This window comes from Cariama cristata, unplaced genomic scaffold (assembly GCF_000690535.1).
Source record: "Cariama cristata isolate BGI_N322 unplaced genomic scaffold, ASM69053v1 scaffold17492, whole genome shotgun sequence".
Lineage (NCBI taxonomy): Eukaryota > Metazoa > Chordata > Aves > Cariamiformes > Cariamidae > Cariama > Cariama cristata.
This window is the reverse complement of record NW_009604629.1, coordinates 31861-49826: the sequence shown is the minus strand read 5'-3', so window position 1 is coordinate 49826 and position 17966 is coordinate 31861. Positions and strand designations below refer to the sequence as shown.

Below are 17966 nucleotides of genomic sequence, written 5' to 3'. Positions count from 1 at the left end.
GGAGGAGGGTGGTCGTTTTTAGCTTTGCACTCTTATGAGAAAATTAATTGGTTTAGGCCAAATGCTGACTTGAAATTCACATGCAGTTGGCACCAAGTCAATGAGGGAGTTGTCTCCCAACATGATCATCTTGACAAAAGATAGTGTTACTAACAAGAAATAAAAATTTTAAGTTAAGAATGTGCATCAGTACCACGGTAAATATTTTAAAACGCTAAATGATGTTAATCACCCAGTACTGTTAATAGTCTCTTTTCCGATTCAGATCCAGTCCAGATGTTTTTGAATCCCGTATGGAAAAAAGAAATGAAGTGAAAAAGCAGCCTGTGGGATATTCCAATCAAGGAGAATTTATCAGATGCATGGAGCAAAAGGCAAGACCAATTTTCTCTGTAATTCATGTATATTAAAGCTATAATGTTATTTATATAGGATCAGCATAATGCTACAAACATAGAGCGTTCCAGTTTGTAAGGAGCCCTACAATTTCACTCTGGTGGCTAAAAGTATTGTTCTGTATTCCAGTGTAGTATTCTGCTCTTTTTAAGACTGTAAATTCTGTGCTTAAGGACATGTTTAAGTGTTTAGTTAGTTCCAGGTTAGTTTGGTCAAATGGAGCGACATGATCTTGCATTTATCACTTTTAGTGAATGCAAGAAAACTGTTCAATAATATTGGATCCAAAATGCATAATAGTTTGCTTTTAACTAATCGTTTCTGGCCTTGAAATTTATAATTCACATTAAGTTACTCATCTTCTTACTTACTTCTCCTAATCAATCATTTATTTTATTAAGAATGCACTGCAGCAGTCTTCAAGTATCTTAAACTTGAGCTCCTTCTCAGGAGATGTTTGTCAGCAGACTTGTTATGCACGGCAAGGAAGGCAAATAAATGGTGTTAAAACATCAGCTGTAAAAACTAAAGAAGAATGTTTTCTTCTAGGCAGAAGGCTTGGGCACAAAAACATCAAAGGGAAGATTCACAAAGGATAAGGTAAGGGAAGCAAACCTAAGTGTTAGGAGAAGACATGTTGGCAAATCAAGGGTATACATTAACTTATATTGCTGCCATCAGTGTTTCAGCCAAGAACTTCTTGACATAAAACTAATGTTCCTTATCCTGCAGTGGAGTATAAGATTTTAGTTTACTATTGGGATTGTGTTCAATCTTAAAACTCCCGGCACTCTGGGTTTTATTATCCTGTCCCTTCTCTCTGACACCCTGGAAGTTCCTACTAGTTAGGGGATCTGTTCTGAATGCTTGCAGTAATAAATGGAAAGGGTTAAGCTGCATTTACAGCATGTAAATGTATTTTCAAAGATCAGACAGGAGAGGGACAAGAGAATGATTTTAATCTCTTTCACATTCTTGTATTTTGGCAAACTTTCTGTGTGCGTCTGCCAACAGAGCACATGTCTGAGATGGCTTGAGGCAAAAGGCTGCAGCTCCTCTTGCAGCTTCAGTAGGGATCTCCACAACTGGAGAAAAGTGTGTTCTGTGTCCTGACAGAACCTCTTCTATTCTGCCTCAGTGTGTGAATCCACTTCTTGGTGTGTTACTGCTTATGATTTACTACTTTCTGTGGCAATTAAGAGGACTAAGTCACACTGTAAATTGAATTAAGTTCTTCTAGCTTGATTTTGTATTCTGTAATTGCATCCATTCATCCTGGATTCTCACTTGAATCAGAGAACTGTCATCACGCCAAATTCCTTATGCTTTCTCTTGCAGACACTGGATTCAATTCTTAATATTGAAATGGTGAAAGAAAAATCAGCGGAGGAGATAAGACAGGTGATGGATTTAAATGGAACAAAGTTTGCTCCGCATATGTGCTTAATAGTAATCTACATGTGAGGATGGAAATTTTACTTAGCCATGTCTTATTTTCCAGTCTATGGGTGTATATTTATGAAAAGCACATTCACATGCATATCAGTAGTAGAAGATAAAGTTTTTTCCATATAGAGAAGTCCACCTAGGATGTCCCCACTTGATAAGTAATACATCTGGACTTGATCACTCAAAAACTCTCTGCTGTAATTCTTATTGTTGCCATTTAATGTGTAGCAGTTGAATTGGCGTTAGCAAGCTCCTGTCAGGTTTGAAGCCAGGTAAAGGGAAATCCTAGCAGTAGCTTATATGGATTATGCTACATCTGTTTTGCAGGAATAAAAACCAAAGCTTTTTCCACCTGTACCTTTGTTTGCATTATCTGTCATTCAGGAGCCAGCGTACTCATACCAAAGTTGGTTAGGGTAAGCAGGAGGTGGGTGGGTCTGTTTGTTTGAAGAACAGTGTGAATCAAGTTACTCTCCCTAATAGCTGCTTGGCTTTACACTGTATTCACTTTTATCTAGTTATAAGTCACATCTGTTGCACATTTCTGGTGTAGCTTGCGTTGGATGTGGTAGTTTTTTTCCTTATCAGACTGTATGGCAAGAAACTATGTAGGCATGATCATTTAAGGGGAGCCACACATACAAAGGAGCCTTCTGGCACAACTTGAGGAGCAGAAACCTAGCTGCTTTCCTGATTGCTTGAGAATATTGTAGAAGTGGTTTTGTGCTCTGCAGGGGATGATGTGCGACCAGTTATAGCAGGAAGTGGATTTGAGAACTCATGAGTTTCCTTCAAGTTCCTCTATTTCTGTTTCATTGATTAAACATTTTACTGACAATTCTCCTTAGTTATGTAGAACTGGGGAAGAGCAGCTGAAAAAGTCCTGAACTCTGTACCTGTACTTGTCCATTTATTAAGGACTTCAAGCTTTTATGTAGGTATTGCCATCCTGCTGTGGTGAAGAAAAAGATTGTGAACACAGAGGAGCATTGTGCAAAGACTTGTCTTCTGTTGAAAATGTTTTATATGTTCTTTATTAAAAAAAAAAACAAACCCAAACACTCTAGAAATCATTAGTGTGATGGTTGGGAAAAATGTAAGAAGCACTCTGATGGCTAGTAAATCTTGAGCTACCTCTGAGCCCATTGCTTATTTCTGTTACCTAGTTGAAGTCTGTTGTTTGGTACAAGTACTTTGGGACCTTAAGAGAAGCGTATTGCATTAGCAGGAAAGTCAGTCAGGCTTGATTGAAAGCTGACTTCTCAAAGTGCTTACAAAGGTTAGATGAGAAATTGAGTTCTTCTTAAAGCATTCAGTATTGCTGGTAGATGCTTGATTTTAACTGTATCTCATCTCTTTTGTTTCCTACAGATTTGGAGTCAGTATTTTTCCACAAAAGATACAGTTTATGCTGTTATTCCTGTAAGTACTTCCCCTGTAGTTGTGCCCTTGAAAGGCCAGTGTGCAAAGCTTTCCTTTCTAACTGTTCCTTTTAAAAGCAGTCATTGAAGGAAAATGAGGTTTCAAGAACGAACTTTATTTCTGGATTGAGTGATCTTACTGCCCCAGATGAAGACTTTTGTTTCCAAAAATGTGTATCCCTTTTTTTCTCACTCACATCAGTCTCAATAAAGTTAGTATCTTTTTCTGCACATCTGGCTTGGATTTCCAGGCATTTTTTTATTATGAATATCCAATACTCTTCACAGGACCCTAGTATCTATTAAGGTAGCATTTGTATTTTCACATAATTTTTTCTCAGAGTTGCTCGTTTTTTTCCCTTCTTCCCTGCAGCAGAGACAGCTAATTCAAGTTTAATATGGCACTACTAGAGCACTTGGCTAATAACTTGCACGTGGCTAATCACTTATGACTTACTTTCATACATTTGAGATTATTGGCAGCACTGTCTTTCATTGAGATTGCATGGTGCTTCCTGTGATAAGATCTCATTTCTTATTCCTCGTAACTTTACCAGATGTTAATTGTTGTTAATCTGCATTAGGCTGAAGGAGGTTTTCTTCACTTTGGGGATTTCTTTTTATTCTTTGCTTCAGAGTCTCTATGTGATTGTGATCTCTTAAATCTGTCTTTTCACAGTTGGGCACGAACTGTGTGTTCCTTGAGTTCTTGAAACCTCATTTAGATCTGGGATCTGATTTGCAATTGTATTTGGCCCTTTGAGCTGCAGCTGAAGTCGGTGGGAGGCTGTATTCTAAATGTATGAAGTGCTCTATGCTCTGAAAATGGCAGTGTGGGATTTGAAGTCAAGCAGCTTCGTGTTTCAGTTTTCCCAACATGCGGATGTTGTGAAAATAGCTTGAATTGCACATTTACTGTAGCAGAGCACTGAAGCCAGGGACTCCAGTCAAGATGGTATAGGTCTTTCATTAGTGGGGCTGGCACCGTTCTTTGGTTCACTGTTTTAGAGGAGCTTTGGAATCTTTTAAGGCTTTAATGCAAACCATGTCGTAGGCACATTAGGAAGTAGTTCATGATATCATCGGGGGGGGTAACATCTGTCTTTTGCCAGAAGCTTTTTGTGGGCTGGAAGAAAGGCCTCACATAATTCTCGAGTGCTCAAAAGCGCACATGGAGGAATTTCATGTTGATGAATGGCACATGTTTTCTCTCCTGAACACCTTAGGGTACGTATTAATATATGGTGCTGGGAAGAGAAGAGCAGGCAAAAGATTTGAGGGGACGCATAGAACACATGAATGGGACTACCAGGTTTCATCAGGGATGCCCAAATATGTTTGTGGCTTTAATAGAAACTTAAGCAATAAGTATGTTATTTGAGTAAATGTCTAGGCTGCATTTTAATACTGAAGAACAGATGACTATGATGTAAAATCCACAGTTTGGGGCCAGGGCTATGTCGTCTTGCTCAACTGTTGACACCACATGATGCAGTGGAGCTATTACTGAAAGAGGACGTAATGTAAGCCTGAAGTGTGGGCCCCCCACCTCCAAGGAATAAAGCTTTGGATCCAAGGAGTTTGCTGCTGCATCTTAGAAACAGCATTGTTAAAATGGAATACCGATGACATTTAGGTAACTAAGAACTAAATAGAGTTTTTTCCATGAACTCATTGTTAGCTGTTCCTGCAGTGAGACCTTCTGTAGATGGAAGTCGTACCCTGTAAAGGTTAATGAGATGATTCTGAATAACTGTGCATCCATGTTTACGTTATGAAAATTAAATTTCTCTTTCTCCTTCCCAAAAGGCAGAGAAGTTTGATTTAATCTGGAAGAGAGCCCAGAAATGTCCATCGGTATGTATGGCAGAGACTTGCAATGCATGGGTGTATAGCTGTAATGCATTTCTCCTTTCTAAAGCCTAATTCATAAACTTTTGACCCTCCTGTATTCAGGCGTATTGTATCAGATCAATTAGTGTGTTCAAATACTTGTTGTAGTGTTCAGATTAAATCACTGGCTATTCATATGTATTAAAGAGTTTGGATAAAAGATATGTAGGGTTCAAAAATGAGAGCACAGAATCTCCCAGGGAATGGATTTAGCCACACGCCTCCAGTTTCCATGAATTGATGTCTTGTGGTTAAGTCTCTTCCATGCAGTGTTGTGAAGAGCCAAGCCTTTTAGGGCAGCTTCACTGATGTCCCTGCATGTCTTTCCTTGGTGCTTAAAGCATTCTTGCTTTAGCCTGGAGGAACTGTTGTTAGCTATAGCTACATGTCACCATGGCATTATGTTGCATGTACACGGAGAAAGTGAGTTCTCCTATCTTAACAATTGGTGTGAGTTGCTCCTCCTTCTTCTTCTATTTCTTTACTGGCAGTGAAGGTAGGCAGGAGTATCTGAAAAAGACAATAAATCAGCAAAGACAAGAAATCAATATGTTGGGTTTCTGTCCACAGAAGGAGCTAAACCTTGTAATTTATTAGCCTGCTTTTCCTTATCATAAATGTGCATCGACATGCTTTCTTCACCATGCTAGTGATCTGTGATAGGTAAACATTGGTAAGCTAATAGGAACTATTTGCATGGAGGCCATACTGGGCAGGCACTATGCTGTGTCAATAATGCACCTCAAAGGGAGTGTGAGTTGTCAAAAAAGACTATATGGCATGCACTGCGAAATTTAGTAGTGTAGGCTCTGTTGCAGAGCATTGTAATTCAGCAGCTGTGATGGGAAGGAAGGGGGGAATTGGGTGTAGTCGAAGCCTTTATTACAGATACAGAGTAAATACTCTGTGGGTTGTGTCTCAGGTGTATGCCAGTATGGCAAAGCATAAAGTACTGAGAATGCTTAATATGGTTATTTCAGAAATGTGAGTGAAGTCCCAAGATTTGGGTTCATTGTTTCTCATGTGGGTTGGCAAGTATCTTGTAAGCTTTAGTTAGAACATTCCTGTGTTGTTGCTTTGAAGAAGTTAAACTACAAAAAAGTAGAACAGCTAACAAGCTAAAAGATACCTTTCTGCAGTTTTGTACCATGTGCTGCTGGGTTAGTATTGTTTTCTCTTGAAAGTAATGTGTTTTTACAGTAATTTGGGTGCTGAAGCATGGACTTTCTGCAAATTTCACAGTGGTGAGACAGAAATTAGATGCTTCATTGTTTTCTGAAAACAAAGTAGCTATCTTGAGAGAAGTGCTTTTGTAGATCTGAATGGGAGACTTTACTGGATTGATGGATTGGTGTGTACTGTGTACTTCACGTGCCAAGAGCAAGATCAGATATATCTGTCTTCCTGAGCTACTTGGAGCTTGGAAAGTTATTTAAGTGCATTTCTGTACAGTGCATTGGCATTTAGTTAGGTATCCTGCATGTTTTTCTGCTCCCCTGTTGTCCTTTCCCTTCGTGTGGGAAAATGAGCAAGTCCCTAGCCTATGGAGCCGAATAGACTGTAAATATGTGGAGAGAAAATGCTTGCTGCCTATTCTGGAACAGTTGGTGAAATTCCAGGATTAAATACTCTGAGTGCTCCTTGTCTTACATTTTACCATTTCTGCTGTTAATTTTCTAGAAGTGAACAAAAAGGTCAGAGTCTGAATGTTCTCCACTGTCCTGTCCTTTCCTTTGTCTGTCTTACATAATAGTGATAAAAATATGTGCCAACATATTTGCTAATGAAGTAATACTGATAAGGTAATGCTGGTTTATTGTCCTCGTGGAAGACTGGTTCCTGCTGTCCTGTCACTCCTGGCAGAGCAAAGAAAGCCTTTTTTCTGTTGTCATTCTCTTGCTAAAGCATTTATGCTGGAGGTCAGTATGACACAGACATCATTTTGTTCTATGAAAGGGAGAATTGTTGTGGGTTTTTTTATCATTTCTCTGCAGTTTCTATATGCTTTGCCAAGAAAAGAAGGCTATGAGTTCTTTGTGGGGCAGTGGTCAGGAACAGAATTGCACTTCACTTCCCTAATAAACATTCAGGTGAGTGGTTGGCGTAAAAAGTCCAAAAATGACTTAGGATCCAGAAATATATAATGTCAGCATATTACAATATATAATATTTGCTAAATAGTTTAACAAACAGGTTGTCTAGCTTAACTGGAAAAGAATTATCAGGGAAGAACTGCCATTAATTATGGGTAAGTTAGTAAATTAATTATGGGTAAATTTGTAAATATATGGGTATTAAGTGTCTCTAATCTAAAGGAGAATGAGGTAGAAGTCAAATTGTCTCTAGAAGCAAGAGCCAAGCTTTTTAGAACTGTTTGTGCAAGCTACTTAAAATACCAGTAGATGCTGTAAGATGAAATGTCTTTCTGGAAATTGTGAGTTCTTTTAAATGCAGAATGGTCTTTAGTCAAGAAAAAACCCAACCTAACTCTGCAAATCCCTTGTTTTCTGTAAATACCAGGAATGGTGAACTTTTAATTAGAACTGACCCTTAAGCCCTGAAAAATGACTGTCTCCATAGCAGTTAATACTCCTAAGTTTTGTAATCAAGCCTCCAAATCGGCAATAGAGCTGAAGAGCTTTATGGGTTACTGACAGGTTTCTTTGTCTCCTTCAGACCCAAGGTGAAACAGCTCCTAGCCAGTTGGTCTTGTACCATTATCCTGAGCTGCAGGAAGAAAAAGGGATAGTACTAATGACAGCAGAAATGGACTCCAAGTTCTTGGTAAGAGAAATCTGCTCATTGGCTTCCTTCATTTTATGCTGCAAATCCTCCTACAGTTTTGAATTAAAACCAAATTAAAGTGAAGTCTTTAAAAGACCCTTTCCCAAAGAATGGACTTACTAGATTTCTTTAACCTAATCTACTTAATACTGGGGAAAGCTAGAAGGAAATCATCGGCCTTTGTCTATATGGTGATTTCAGCTCATGCATTCTTCTCCCCGCCCCCCTCCCCCTTACTTTGGTAATAGTTTATAGTTTATTATTGTAAAAATAAAAAAAGTAAAAATGCTTCTGTTTTTCTCATTAATGGAAGCAAATTTAGATGAAACCTGTTGCTACCTGCCAACAAGTGAAAACAGTGTTTCGAAGCTTAACACTCCTTGTCAAGTCAGGAGACCTCCAGAGCTTTGTGTTAGGTTTCTGTGAGCCTTTGCTCTTTTCTCTATGTGTGGGTGTACTGTTATTTGCATATCTGTAATAGTACAGTGCTAGGACTAGGGATATAGCAATAGGGATTATACTGGTAGAACAAGATAACTAAAGCATCCCACCTCCAACTGACCTACTTATACTAGTTCTGAAACGATGTGCAGGGGAGTCATTGGTAATGCATTTGCCCAGTTGTATCTCAGAGTAAACAACCAATTATTGCAAATAGGTCAACCATGAGAAGGGAAAGATGAGACTTCGGTGCACTCCAGTGCCTTAGAGTGGGCAGGGATCATGAAAGATGTATTTGACCTCTGAGGAGTGTGCTCAGCAGGGGAGTAGTTTAAAGGCATGGTGCTAAAGTGTGTAAGTAGGTCAGGAATAAGAGGAAGGCGGTTCGTTAAGAGAGATGCTAAACTAAGGTGACTTGGAATTGAGTCATTTGATGGACTGCAGCCTTTCAGCTTCGGAAGAGTCTTTTTCAATGGGATAGTCTAATACAACAAAACCTGATGGTAACATATTCTTTGTTTTAACTTGCAGGTGGTCCATGAAGCACAGTGCTTGGCGAATCAGGTGCAGCTTTTCTATGCGACGGATCGTTCCGAGACCTACGAATTAGTGGAGACCTTCAACCACAGATCCAGTGAATTTAAATATATGTCAGTTATAGCAGAGCTTGAGCAAAGTGGACTTGGAAGAGAACTGAGACCTGGTCAGGTTTCTGACAAATCGTAGAGCCTGACCTGCGGGTGAAGCGAGCCAGCAGCAAGCAGAGGGTTTCCTAGATGGGGTGGTCCTGTTTCTTTTTTGTTTTACAAATTTGATTTGGTTACAGGAAGGATCTGGAGACATCCTGGGAGTGTGATAGTCAAGCCTGTCTGGCACTGATGCAAGCTGAGGACTTGGGCCATTTGAACGACAATAACTAATTGCCAAAATGGGGCCCTGGACTTCAGTGTAGCTTCAGAAGGAGCTGTTTTCCTGTCCTGTAACTTACTGCTGCATGCTGTGGTTTTGAAATCTGAAATAAAGGGACAGAAAGGGAACTATGCAGTGGACTATATTGACATCAGGAGAGAGCTAACAGCCAATGTTTCTTGTCAGTAATGCATTTTAAATGCCCTCCACCATTATAATTGCATGGTCCAGTGCTTTTTAATCTGTGTGGAATTTATACAGGCTTGTCCACCAAGAAGAAAGAATAGGACCAATGGTCGAAAACAGATGCCTCTTTGTTACTTTGTATGTGAGGTTCCTTACACAGGTGTGTACTGTGGCCTGTGGTTTTTCTCAGAATTAAAAAATAGAGTGACTAGATTTGTTCTGGGAATTTTGTGCTACTTAATTGATGTCTTAATTTTGTCCTGTTGCTGTGTTTGAGTCTTAGAGGTGTTTTTCTAGAGGAGTAGGGTATTATGAACATGGTTTTATTTTCTGTATTTTTTTTAATTGTGTAAAGGAATTAGTGCCTGCTTTATAGAATTAATTTTTCTCAGACTGGCATCTAGTCAGCCAACTCTACAAATGGTATTTGAATGGACGGAAAATAGCTCTTGTTCCCATTTCAGGAAAGGCACCATCCATATTAAAAGCAAGGTGGACTGACTTAGTAACAGAGCGAGCGAGCCACCAACCGGCTTCTCAATCGCTAAGTGACAACTCATGAAAAAAATGTATTGGTATGAATGTGCATACTGCTTTAGCATGGTAGTGTTGGTAAGATTCTGGCTTTACAGACTGCAGCATGTTTGGTTTTTTCAAACCTGCCTTCAACAAAGGAATCCCAAAGCATTCATGCTTTGAGCTTCTCTTGTTTTCATTCCCAGGAGCGGCAGCCAGTGTGTCTGTGGACGAGGGCATACTGCAGCAGTGCGATGTGCAGCCTGTGCTTGGATTGCCAGCATACACCACAGCACAGGTAGACAAGTAAACCGAGGACAGCCAGGAGCTTCCCAGTAGCAACACTGAAATATTTCCCATGTCCACATCAAATCCCTGGCACTAACTTGCCCTTAGCACTAATTATCTGTTGTGTCCAGGCCATGTTGCATCTTCCCATCGGCCTGCTGAAGCTGGCAAGCAGTCCCTCCTTTGCGAAAGAAATGGAGGCAAGAAGGGTACACAACTTATCTCTCTGTTGGAAGAAGACCAATTTTTTGGGCAGAGCTGGTATCAGATTTTCTGTGCTACCCTTAACCATCACCTGGTATGGCGATCTCTCTGTTGGAAGAAGACCAATTTTTTTGGCAGAGCTGGTATCAGATTTTCTGTGTTACCCTTAACCATCACCTGGTATGGCAGTTTGATTAATTCTAATGGGCTCTTACACAATATGTTTGCTAGTGTAATTGTAGGACCCTGTTAGTGTAATACTCACTGTCAGTCCATACTTTCTCAGCCCATTCTTTGGACATGAACATTGTTCAGCTGAGCACTAAAGGTAGATAGTAAGGTTTTCATTGTTGGGGTCTATTTTAGCAGCAACTCGTATACATTGGGTGTGAACTCCTGTCCATTCAGGGAATTACAAGATGTTTTTAGAAGAGGCACGTCCTCTCTTGGGTCTTTGCTGCAAGGAAATGGTCTTGCTCCCTGGTAATGTCATCTTTTTGTTTCTGATTGTGTTGGGTCTGTGAGTGTGTGCATAGCAGTCTGCATAGCAGGGGAATAATCAAGGGAGGTGTGGGTAGGGTTGTGACAATCTGAACAGCAAATCATCTTTATTAAAGAGCCTTTCTATTATTTTACATCATTCATGCTCCATTTGTCATTTTCCCTTTGCTGAAATAAGGGCAGTTTTGATTCATTATTCACGTCTTGCTTTGAAGAAGTCAAAGTTGCTGTATTCATTTTTAATATAGCTATAATATAACATCCCTGGGTGAGTAATGAGCAACAGACATGAAATTCAAGGCTTCCAAATCTACACCTGAGCCTCTTTCTGAGCATAGAAGACCAAAGTCTCTAGTATAACTCTGTAGCAGTCACTACCTGTAATTTTGAGTGTGTTTTTTCAACCCATCATGTGATTAATCCCAAGCTAAGAACTTCTCCAGGGGTTTAAGACGGACAGAAATGACAAAGTCAAGAAAAGGAAACATTTCTTGCATTGCATGCATTGGAACGGCTTTTAAATAAGACCCAAACTGAAAAGGCAAAGTTGATCATACCCCCTGCAGCCATTTTGCAAGAGACTGCTTTTTCTGGCCCTGGCAGAGGTGCAATGGACTGATGGAGGGAGCAAGGGCTTTTATCTGCAGGTATATTCATGTGCCTTGAAGCACACACTGTAACGTGTTTCCTCCTTATGTCAGGGTGAGACCACTTGGCACAGAAATGACTGACTTGGTGTCAATGATCTGGTGCTGTATTGCATCTCCCCGAGGAGCAAAGAGCTGACTAGACTGGTGTGTGTGTGTGTGTGTGTGTGCAATGGCAGGGAGATAGCTGAGAGCTTACCAAACAGAAAGTTGCACACCCTCCTGGGAGGTATTCCCAGATCTGCTGCTGAGGACAGGGTTTGCTGCAGCCCCAGAAAGTTACAGCTGTGTGTTCTCCAGGAAGCCAGCCTGATAGACTGTGCCACTGAAACGCTGTTGTGAGTGGGAAAGCTTCACACAGCTATTTCCTACTGTATTCCTATATGATCTGTATACAGATTATAATCTGTATTCTTACAGATTCTAATGTGTAGGAATACAGATTATAAGAGCAGATGGCCCGGTAGTCTGAGATGCTGCATCATCAACCAGAGCATCTTGGTCATGGAAAACAGGGTTGTTTCAATATTCATTGGCCCAGTTGTAGGGTGCAAGTTTGACGCTGTGTTGAATAAGCTCCCTAATTTGTAAATGGAAAAGTGGAAACTTTTAGTACTTTTGGAAATACATGTGCTAATGTGTGCTTGTGCCACAGTTGGGACTTGAACAGCACACTCAGATCTGTGCTGACTGCTGCTGCAGTGGAGATGAGACTGAAACTGGGATGAAGACCCCTAATAAAATGTTCCAAGAGAAACTCTAGGCCTGATCCTCTGTCCCACTGAATGCTTGCTGTAAGGGGGAGTAACTCAGCTAAAGAACTGACCCCACAAACCATCCTTGCTGCAGAAATAGGCCAGCGGTGTTTCATGGCTGTGTGCTTTCTCCAGTGCCCGGGATGCCCTTGTGCATGAACCGCGCTGCTGGCTGCCTGGCATAGCCTCAGCACCGGCTGGCCATGGGGATGGGTGCCTACAAGCTGCGACGTGGACATGGACACCTGGGTCTATCTGCAGCTTTGTGCAAATCGTCAGCTGTGCTGGTTTTAAGCCACTAAAAACTCCCATAGGGTTGTAAGATTTGATGCACTTAGTGTCTGCGTTGAGCCTAAGGGCTGGTGAAAATAATGCTGTTAGTCTTGGTGTGGGAAGAAGGCAACTGTGAGGCTTGCGTGCTGTGCAGCCACTAGAGGGAAGGTTGGTCTCCTTATTCCGAGCTACTGGCACACACACAGCTTGCATGAGCCTGTCTGCTCAGCTTGGAGAGCTTGGGATGAATTTTGTGCTAGAAAACATTTAGATGCACAGGCTGCTCCTATATCATCGATAATGTGGTGGGCTGCACTGAGTTAGACCAACAGTTCCCCTAGCCAGGTGTCCTTGATCCTAGATGAGCTGCCTCGGGGAGGGCAAACATCCTGCAATAGTTTTTGAGGTCACTTTGCTGATTTCCAGCCATTTGTGGGCCAGGGTCTTCCTGAGCTGGATGTGTCTGTCTTTAGTAGCTCTCAAGTGGGCATGTTCATGGAGGAGAAGCCCAAGTTGCCCCATGTAGGCTTCAGCCCCTGCAGCATCCTGCAGCAAGGACTTCGCAGCTGAACCAGGTGCTGTAGGAGCCACCTCCTTCCCTCAGTGCTGTCTGTGCTCTGCCTCTGGCTGGAGGAGAGCCCAGGGCCAGGGATGTTGGAGCAGTTCCTGCAAGGAGTGGTGGAGCAAGTTTTGCAGCCAGAGACTCTTCGTTATCAGTGTCTCAAAATCCTGGCTTGCCCACCCACCCCTGTCGCCCCACAGAGATAGGAAACCTGGAGCCCATCCTGCTCCTTTGGGAGACACCCTCGCTTGTGAAAGGCGGCTGTTGTGGCAATCAAGGAAGTGCAGATTGAAAGATGATGTTCTTGCCCTTGCTTAAAATGCTGACTCCAGTGCTTTTTCATCTGTGCCTGTTTTTTTTTTTCCCCCGTGCCTTGGAAAATGGCAAGACTCCAGTGCCTTCTGATCCATGGCTGAGGAAGTTCTCACTCCCTATCTCTGAGCTTGCGCAGGACTCGGTGGAGCAGAGAGGGGGAACTGACTGTTCCTGACCTGCATAGTTGAGGCAGACTTTTCTGGGCACGTCCTTTGCCTCTCTGGGAATAACGAGAGCAAACCCGCTGCTCCCTTTGCTGCGTCTTGTGGTCTGCACAGGCACGTAGAGCTTTCAAACCCTGCCTGGGAACAAGCATCTCCCTGGCCGATGGGGTGCTGTGCTGATGGGGTACACGCCGTGCAGGGCATCGCGTGGCCAGGGAGAGCCTGGCCCGATGCCGCAGCTGGTGGGGTGCTTGCAGGGGCTCATTGCACCCACCCCCCCAGCACAGCTGTGTCCTGCCAAGCCATGCGAAGCTGTATCGCCGTGTTGGGCCTCTTTCCATGACCGCCCATGAGGTCGGATGGAGCCATCCAGCGCTCTGTGCTTGCTTCCTTCCCCGCTTCCTTCCCCCTGATAAATTCAGCCATGCACCTGCCTTCAGGAGCAGGGCCAACCCCTCCCTTTTCCTTCCTCCCTCCAGGGCAGACAAATGCCCTGTTCACAATTAGACATCCCTCCTGCCCCAAACCTGCCCCTTGGACCTTTTCCTCTCTCGCAAGTGACTCCTGCCCTCCCTTCCCACAGCTGGGACCCCGGGTGGCTCTGGGACTGCAGGCTCTCTGCTCTGCGAGGTTTCCAAAACCTCTTGCCAGGGGGTAACTCCCTGATCAGGAGGTGCTGCTCACCCTCCATGGACTTGTGGGGCTGCAGCTGATGCAACTTCAGCCCCTGTGCTTTTTCCTGGCTCCTCTCCTTTGGCTCCAAACCACGGAGGGTGGGAGAACCCCATCTTGCCTCTAAGTATTTTGGCTTCATCTTGCCTGGATGTAAATCCTGGCCATGAGTTCCCTTCAGGATCTTTGCTATATGGCCAAGCCCCCTCAGTTTTGGATTTGTGCCCATTTTTTGCTGGGATTTCAGTTGAAAGTTTCCTCCTGGCTTGGCATTAGCTGTCGGGAGTTACATCTGGTCTGCAAACCTCCATCTCCCGCTCATGAGGTCTGAAGACATTTTGTGGTTTCCTGCGTGCCTTGGGGAGGAGCACAGACACTGGTGCCTGCTGGGTCCCCAGGGTGGAGGACAGCAGCATTGCTCAGCCCTTGCCAGGACTCAGGCGGCTGCGATGTGCAAGCAGGGAGCATCCAGTGTTGGGGACGCTCCCCCAGCTGCCAAAAAAAAAGACTTTGTGGAGCTGCCTGAACCTTCTGGAGCCAGGCACGGGGCTGGTTTGCCAGTGGCCATGAAGACTCTGGTGGGCTACTTGAACCAGATCCTGATTTTAGGGGTGTTACTTCGACATCAGACTATCTGCAATGACCGCGAGAGATTTGCTCATAAGTGGGGCAAGGCTGATGTGGAAAAGGCTCTGCCTCCATAAACCAGCCTGCAGGTCCTGGGGTGGATGTACATGCAGAGCCTTCAGGGTTATGGCTCTTGTACTGAACTAGCTGATGATCGTGGTAGGAAGCAGCTGGACAGATGAATTTGACAGCTCGTGCTTCCCTCCTGCCCCAGGAGATGAGTGTGCAGGGTGCTTCGCCTCCAGGTTTTACCTTTTCTGCAGAAACATGCTGAAGGTGTGAGACATCTCAGCCATCTCATGTTGCAATGGGTGCCAAGCACAGGTGAATCCTGCAGGTCCTAGGTGTGTCCCTCTCCCATCACCTGGCCCACGGCCCTTCAGCCACATCCCAAACGGGCAGGAACACAAGGGGCTGCTGGGGTGTGCAAGCGCTGACTCCCTCTGACTCCAGCCAAAAGCGATCCACTAGTGACTGCTGCCTGATGCTACGGGCCCTTCAATGTCTTCTTTGCTCCTAATAAGATGCTGCTGCAGGTGACAAATAGTTTCTATTGCACCTGCTCAAAACCAGTGCTGTGCTGGGCCTTGCACCAGCACAAAGGGAGGAAAGGAGAGCAGATGCCTTGTAGGGCCCAGGCTGAGCTCCCTCGTGGCCATCTGCTCTGGGAGGCTGCTGGATAATCGAGGGTGTTCGCTACTGCCAGGCCCGTAACTTTATTTTTAAAGACTGCCTCTGAACATTGTGTCTCAAGGGCAAACCCTGGCATCACCTGTAGCTAAGAAGCCCTGTTATGGGGGAAGGAATCCAGATCATGCAGAGATGTGTCCTACTGGATGCACGGTCTGCATGGGGTCGGAAGGGGAATCCATGGCTGCAGGGGAAGGCAGGCAGGGTTCAGGGAGGCAAACCCTCATCCTAAACCCTCCTGCTTCATACAAATGTACCCAGCAGCCGCATCCTCCCACCGTCTTGGGCTGCTGGGTTTGTGGTTTCCTTTCTCACACTCCCGCTGCTCCTTACCCCTGCTTTGCCCTGCGCCCTGGTCCACAGCTTGCCCCACCACCTACAAATGCTTGGCTGAACCTGAGTTTAACACACATTTAAGCAAAGCCTAGAAATGTTTCCCTTGCTAGAACTGTCCCAGTGCCAAACAATTTGCAGATGTTTCCAGCAACGCTAGCGTTTCGTCTCGCCGTGGCTGAGCCGGGCTGCTCCCCTGGGAACGACACCCCACCGTGCCAGGAAGGGGACCATGAACACCAGGGCCGTGCTCTTGCCTCCCACCCCGCTGCAACACCCGTAAGCATCACATGTGGGGTGCACCACCAGTTTTACATCCCCACCCAGGAGTCTGACCACGAAGCGGAGTCCTGGCCCGTGCCAAGCCATCCCACGCTGGCTGGCTGCTGCTCTCGGCGCTGAGCGTGCTGGCACAGGCTTTCTTTCGCCGAGCGGTATTTAAATACCGCAACGCGCTTCAGAACTCACCCCACCTCCAAGACCGACAGAAAGTAAGTGTGCTCTGTACAGCGAAAAGTTTTCTGTTTTTTTCTTTTCCTTTTCTCTGGCTTTTCTGTTTTGGATGGCATCCAGCTTGACCTGGCACTGAAATCTCTGGCTGATTTTGGTGTGCGTGCAGAGGGGGGGAGGATGAAGGGAGAGGGACTGTGCAAAAGATGGGGAGGGGAAAATACTGCAGGATTTCATCTCCTTTCCCCCAGCACGCTGCTGTCCTGTGAAAGCCCAGAGCCAGCCAGCAGCGTGGGGCTGCGCGCCAAAAAGGACCTCAGCATCCAGGAATGGTGCGTGGGTGTGGATGTAGATGCCCACCCGTGAGCGTGGGTGCCCGCTGCGGAGACCAGCAGGCCAGCTTCCCAGCAGGTTTTCCAGGGACAGCGGGAGCTGCCGGCGGGGTCAGGATGTGACATCACCGGCCGGAGAAAAACCCTCGGTCCCGGGTTTCTCTAACGAAACCCCGGCAAGCACCAGAGCGCGGCGGCTCTCCCTGCCACTGTGATCCCTAAACTGCCAACAGTCCTGACGGGGAGCCTGGCTTGGACTATTTTCCTTCTAAATTTTTTTTTTTTCTTTTTTCTCAGTAAGTCCAGAAAGTGCAGCAGAGGGATTTGGGGCTGGAAGCCAAGCGTGCCGGGGGACGAGGTGAGTCCTGGGGGTGGAAAAAGCCAGTGCTGCACCCCTGAGGATGCTCCTGGGGTGCTTTTAAGCACAGGTTGGGCACGACCTGGTTGGGGTTAGCCTGGGAAGGAGCAACTCTTCACCCAGCTGGGGCACGGATCAGTAAGTCCAGAAAGTGCAGCAGAGGGATTTGGGGCTGGAAGCCAAGCGTGCCGGGGGACGAGGTGAGTCCTGGGGGTGGAAAAAGCCAGTGCTGCACCCCTGAGGATGCTCCTGGGGTGCTTTTAAGCACAGGTTGGGCACGACCTGGTTGGGGTTAGCCTGGGAAGGAGCAACTCTTCACCCAGCTGGGGCACGGACGCCTGAAGGCTCTTCCCCTTCCTCCGGCGTGTCTCAGCTCAGCTGCCAGTGTGTAAATACCAAAGGAGCCTGTTTCAGGGATGCAGGAGGGTCTGGGAGCTGCCGGTGGTGGGGCAGGAATTAGTGCAGATGGTCGGCAGTGGGCAGGGGAAGGCAGCACACGGTGTGGGCAGACACTTGTTTCCCGGGTGGGACAGACCTGGCAGGGGCTTCGCCAGTGTTGGAGGGAGGGTGGAAAGTTGTGGGCGGAGGAACTGGGTGAGAGCGAGCGGTAGCGATGGGTTTTCAGCAGCTGGTTTATCTCCTCTTGTCTTCTTCCCTGAGCTCACATGCCTGGAGATCCTGGTGTTTGGGATTACAGCTCTGACAGCGGAGTAGTCACCCTTGGGACTGAATCAGAGCAGTCGGGCGCTGCAGAAGCCATTGGACACCTCTTTGCAGAGCTCCCAGCAAGGCACTGGTGA

At 45.1% G+C, this 17966-nt stretch overlaps 1 protein-coding gene across 1 annotated transcript; it reads left to right on the top strand.

Moving 5' to 3' along the window:
* Positions 1–269: 269 nt before the first annotated feature.
* On the top strand, positions 270–9421 carry ATPAF1 (ATP synthase mitochondrial F1 complex assembly factor 1). The gene is made up of 8 exons (XM_009695697.1): positions 270–374; positions 946–996; positions 1735–1797; positions 3217–3267; positions 5076–5123; positions 7154–7249; positions 7836–7943; positions 8916–9421. The coding sequence occupies exons 1-8, from the start codon at positions 294–296 to the stop codon at positions 9108–9110; spliced, it is 693 nt and encodes a 230-aa protein (XP_009693999.1). The 5' UTR covers positions 270–293; the 3' UTR covers positions 9111–9421.
* The last annotated feature ends 8545 nt before the right edge of the window (positions 9422–17966 follow it).

Coding starts and splice junctions, on each gene's coding strand:
- ATPAF1 (XM_009695697.1), top strand. CDS start 294: ATGGAAAAAAGAAATGAAGTGAAAAAGCAGCCTGTGGGATATTCCAAT. Junction 5,124..7,153: donor GAGCCCAGAAATGTCCATCG/GTATGTATGGCA, acceptor ATTTCTCTGCAG/TTTCTATATGCTTTGCCAAG. Junction 7,944..8,915: donor AAATGGACTCCAAGTTCTTG/GTAAGAGAAATC, acceptor TTTAACTTGCAG/GTGGTCCATGAAGCACAGTG.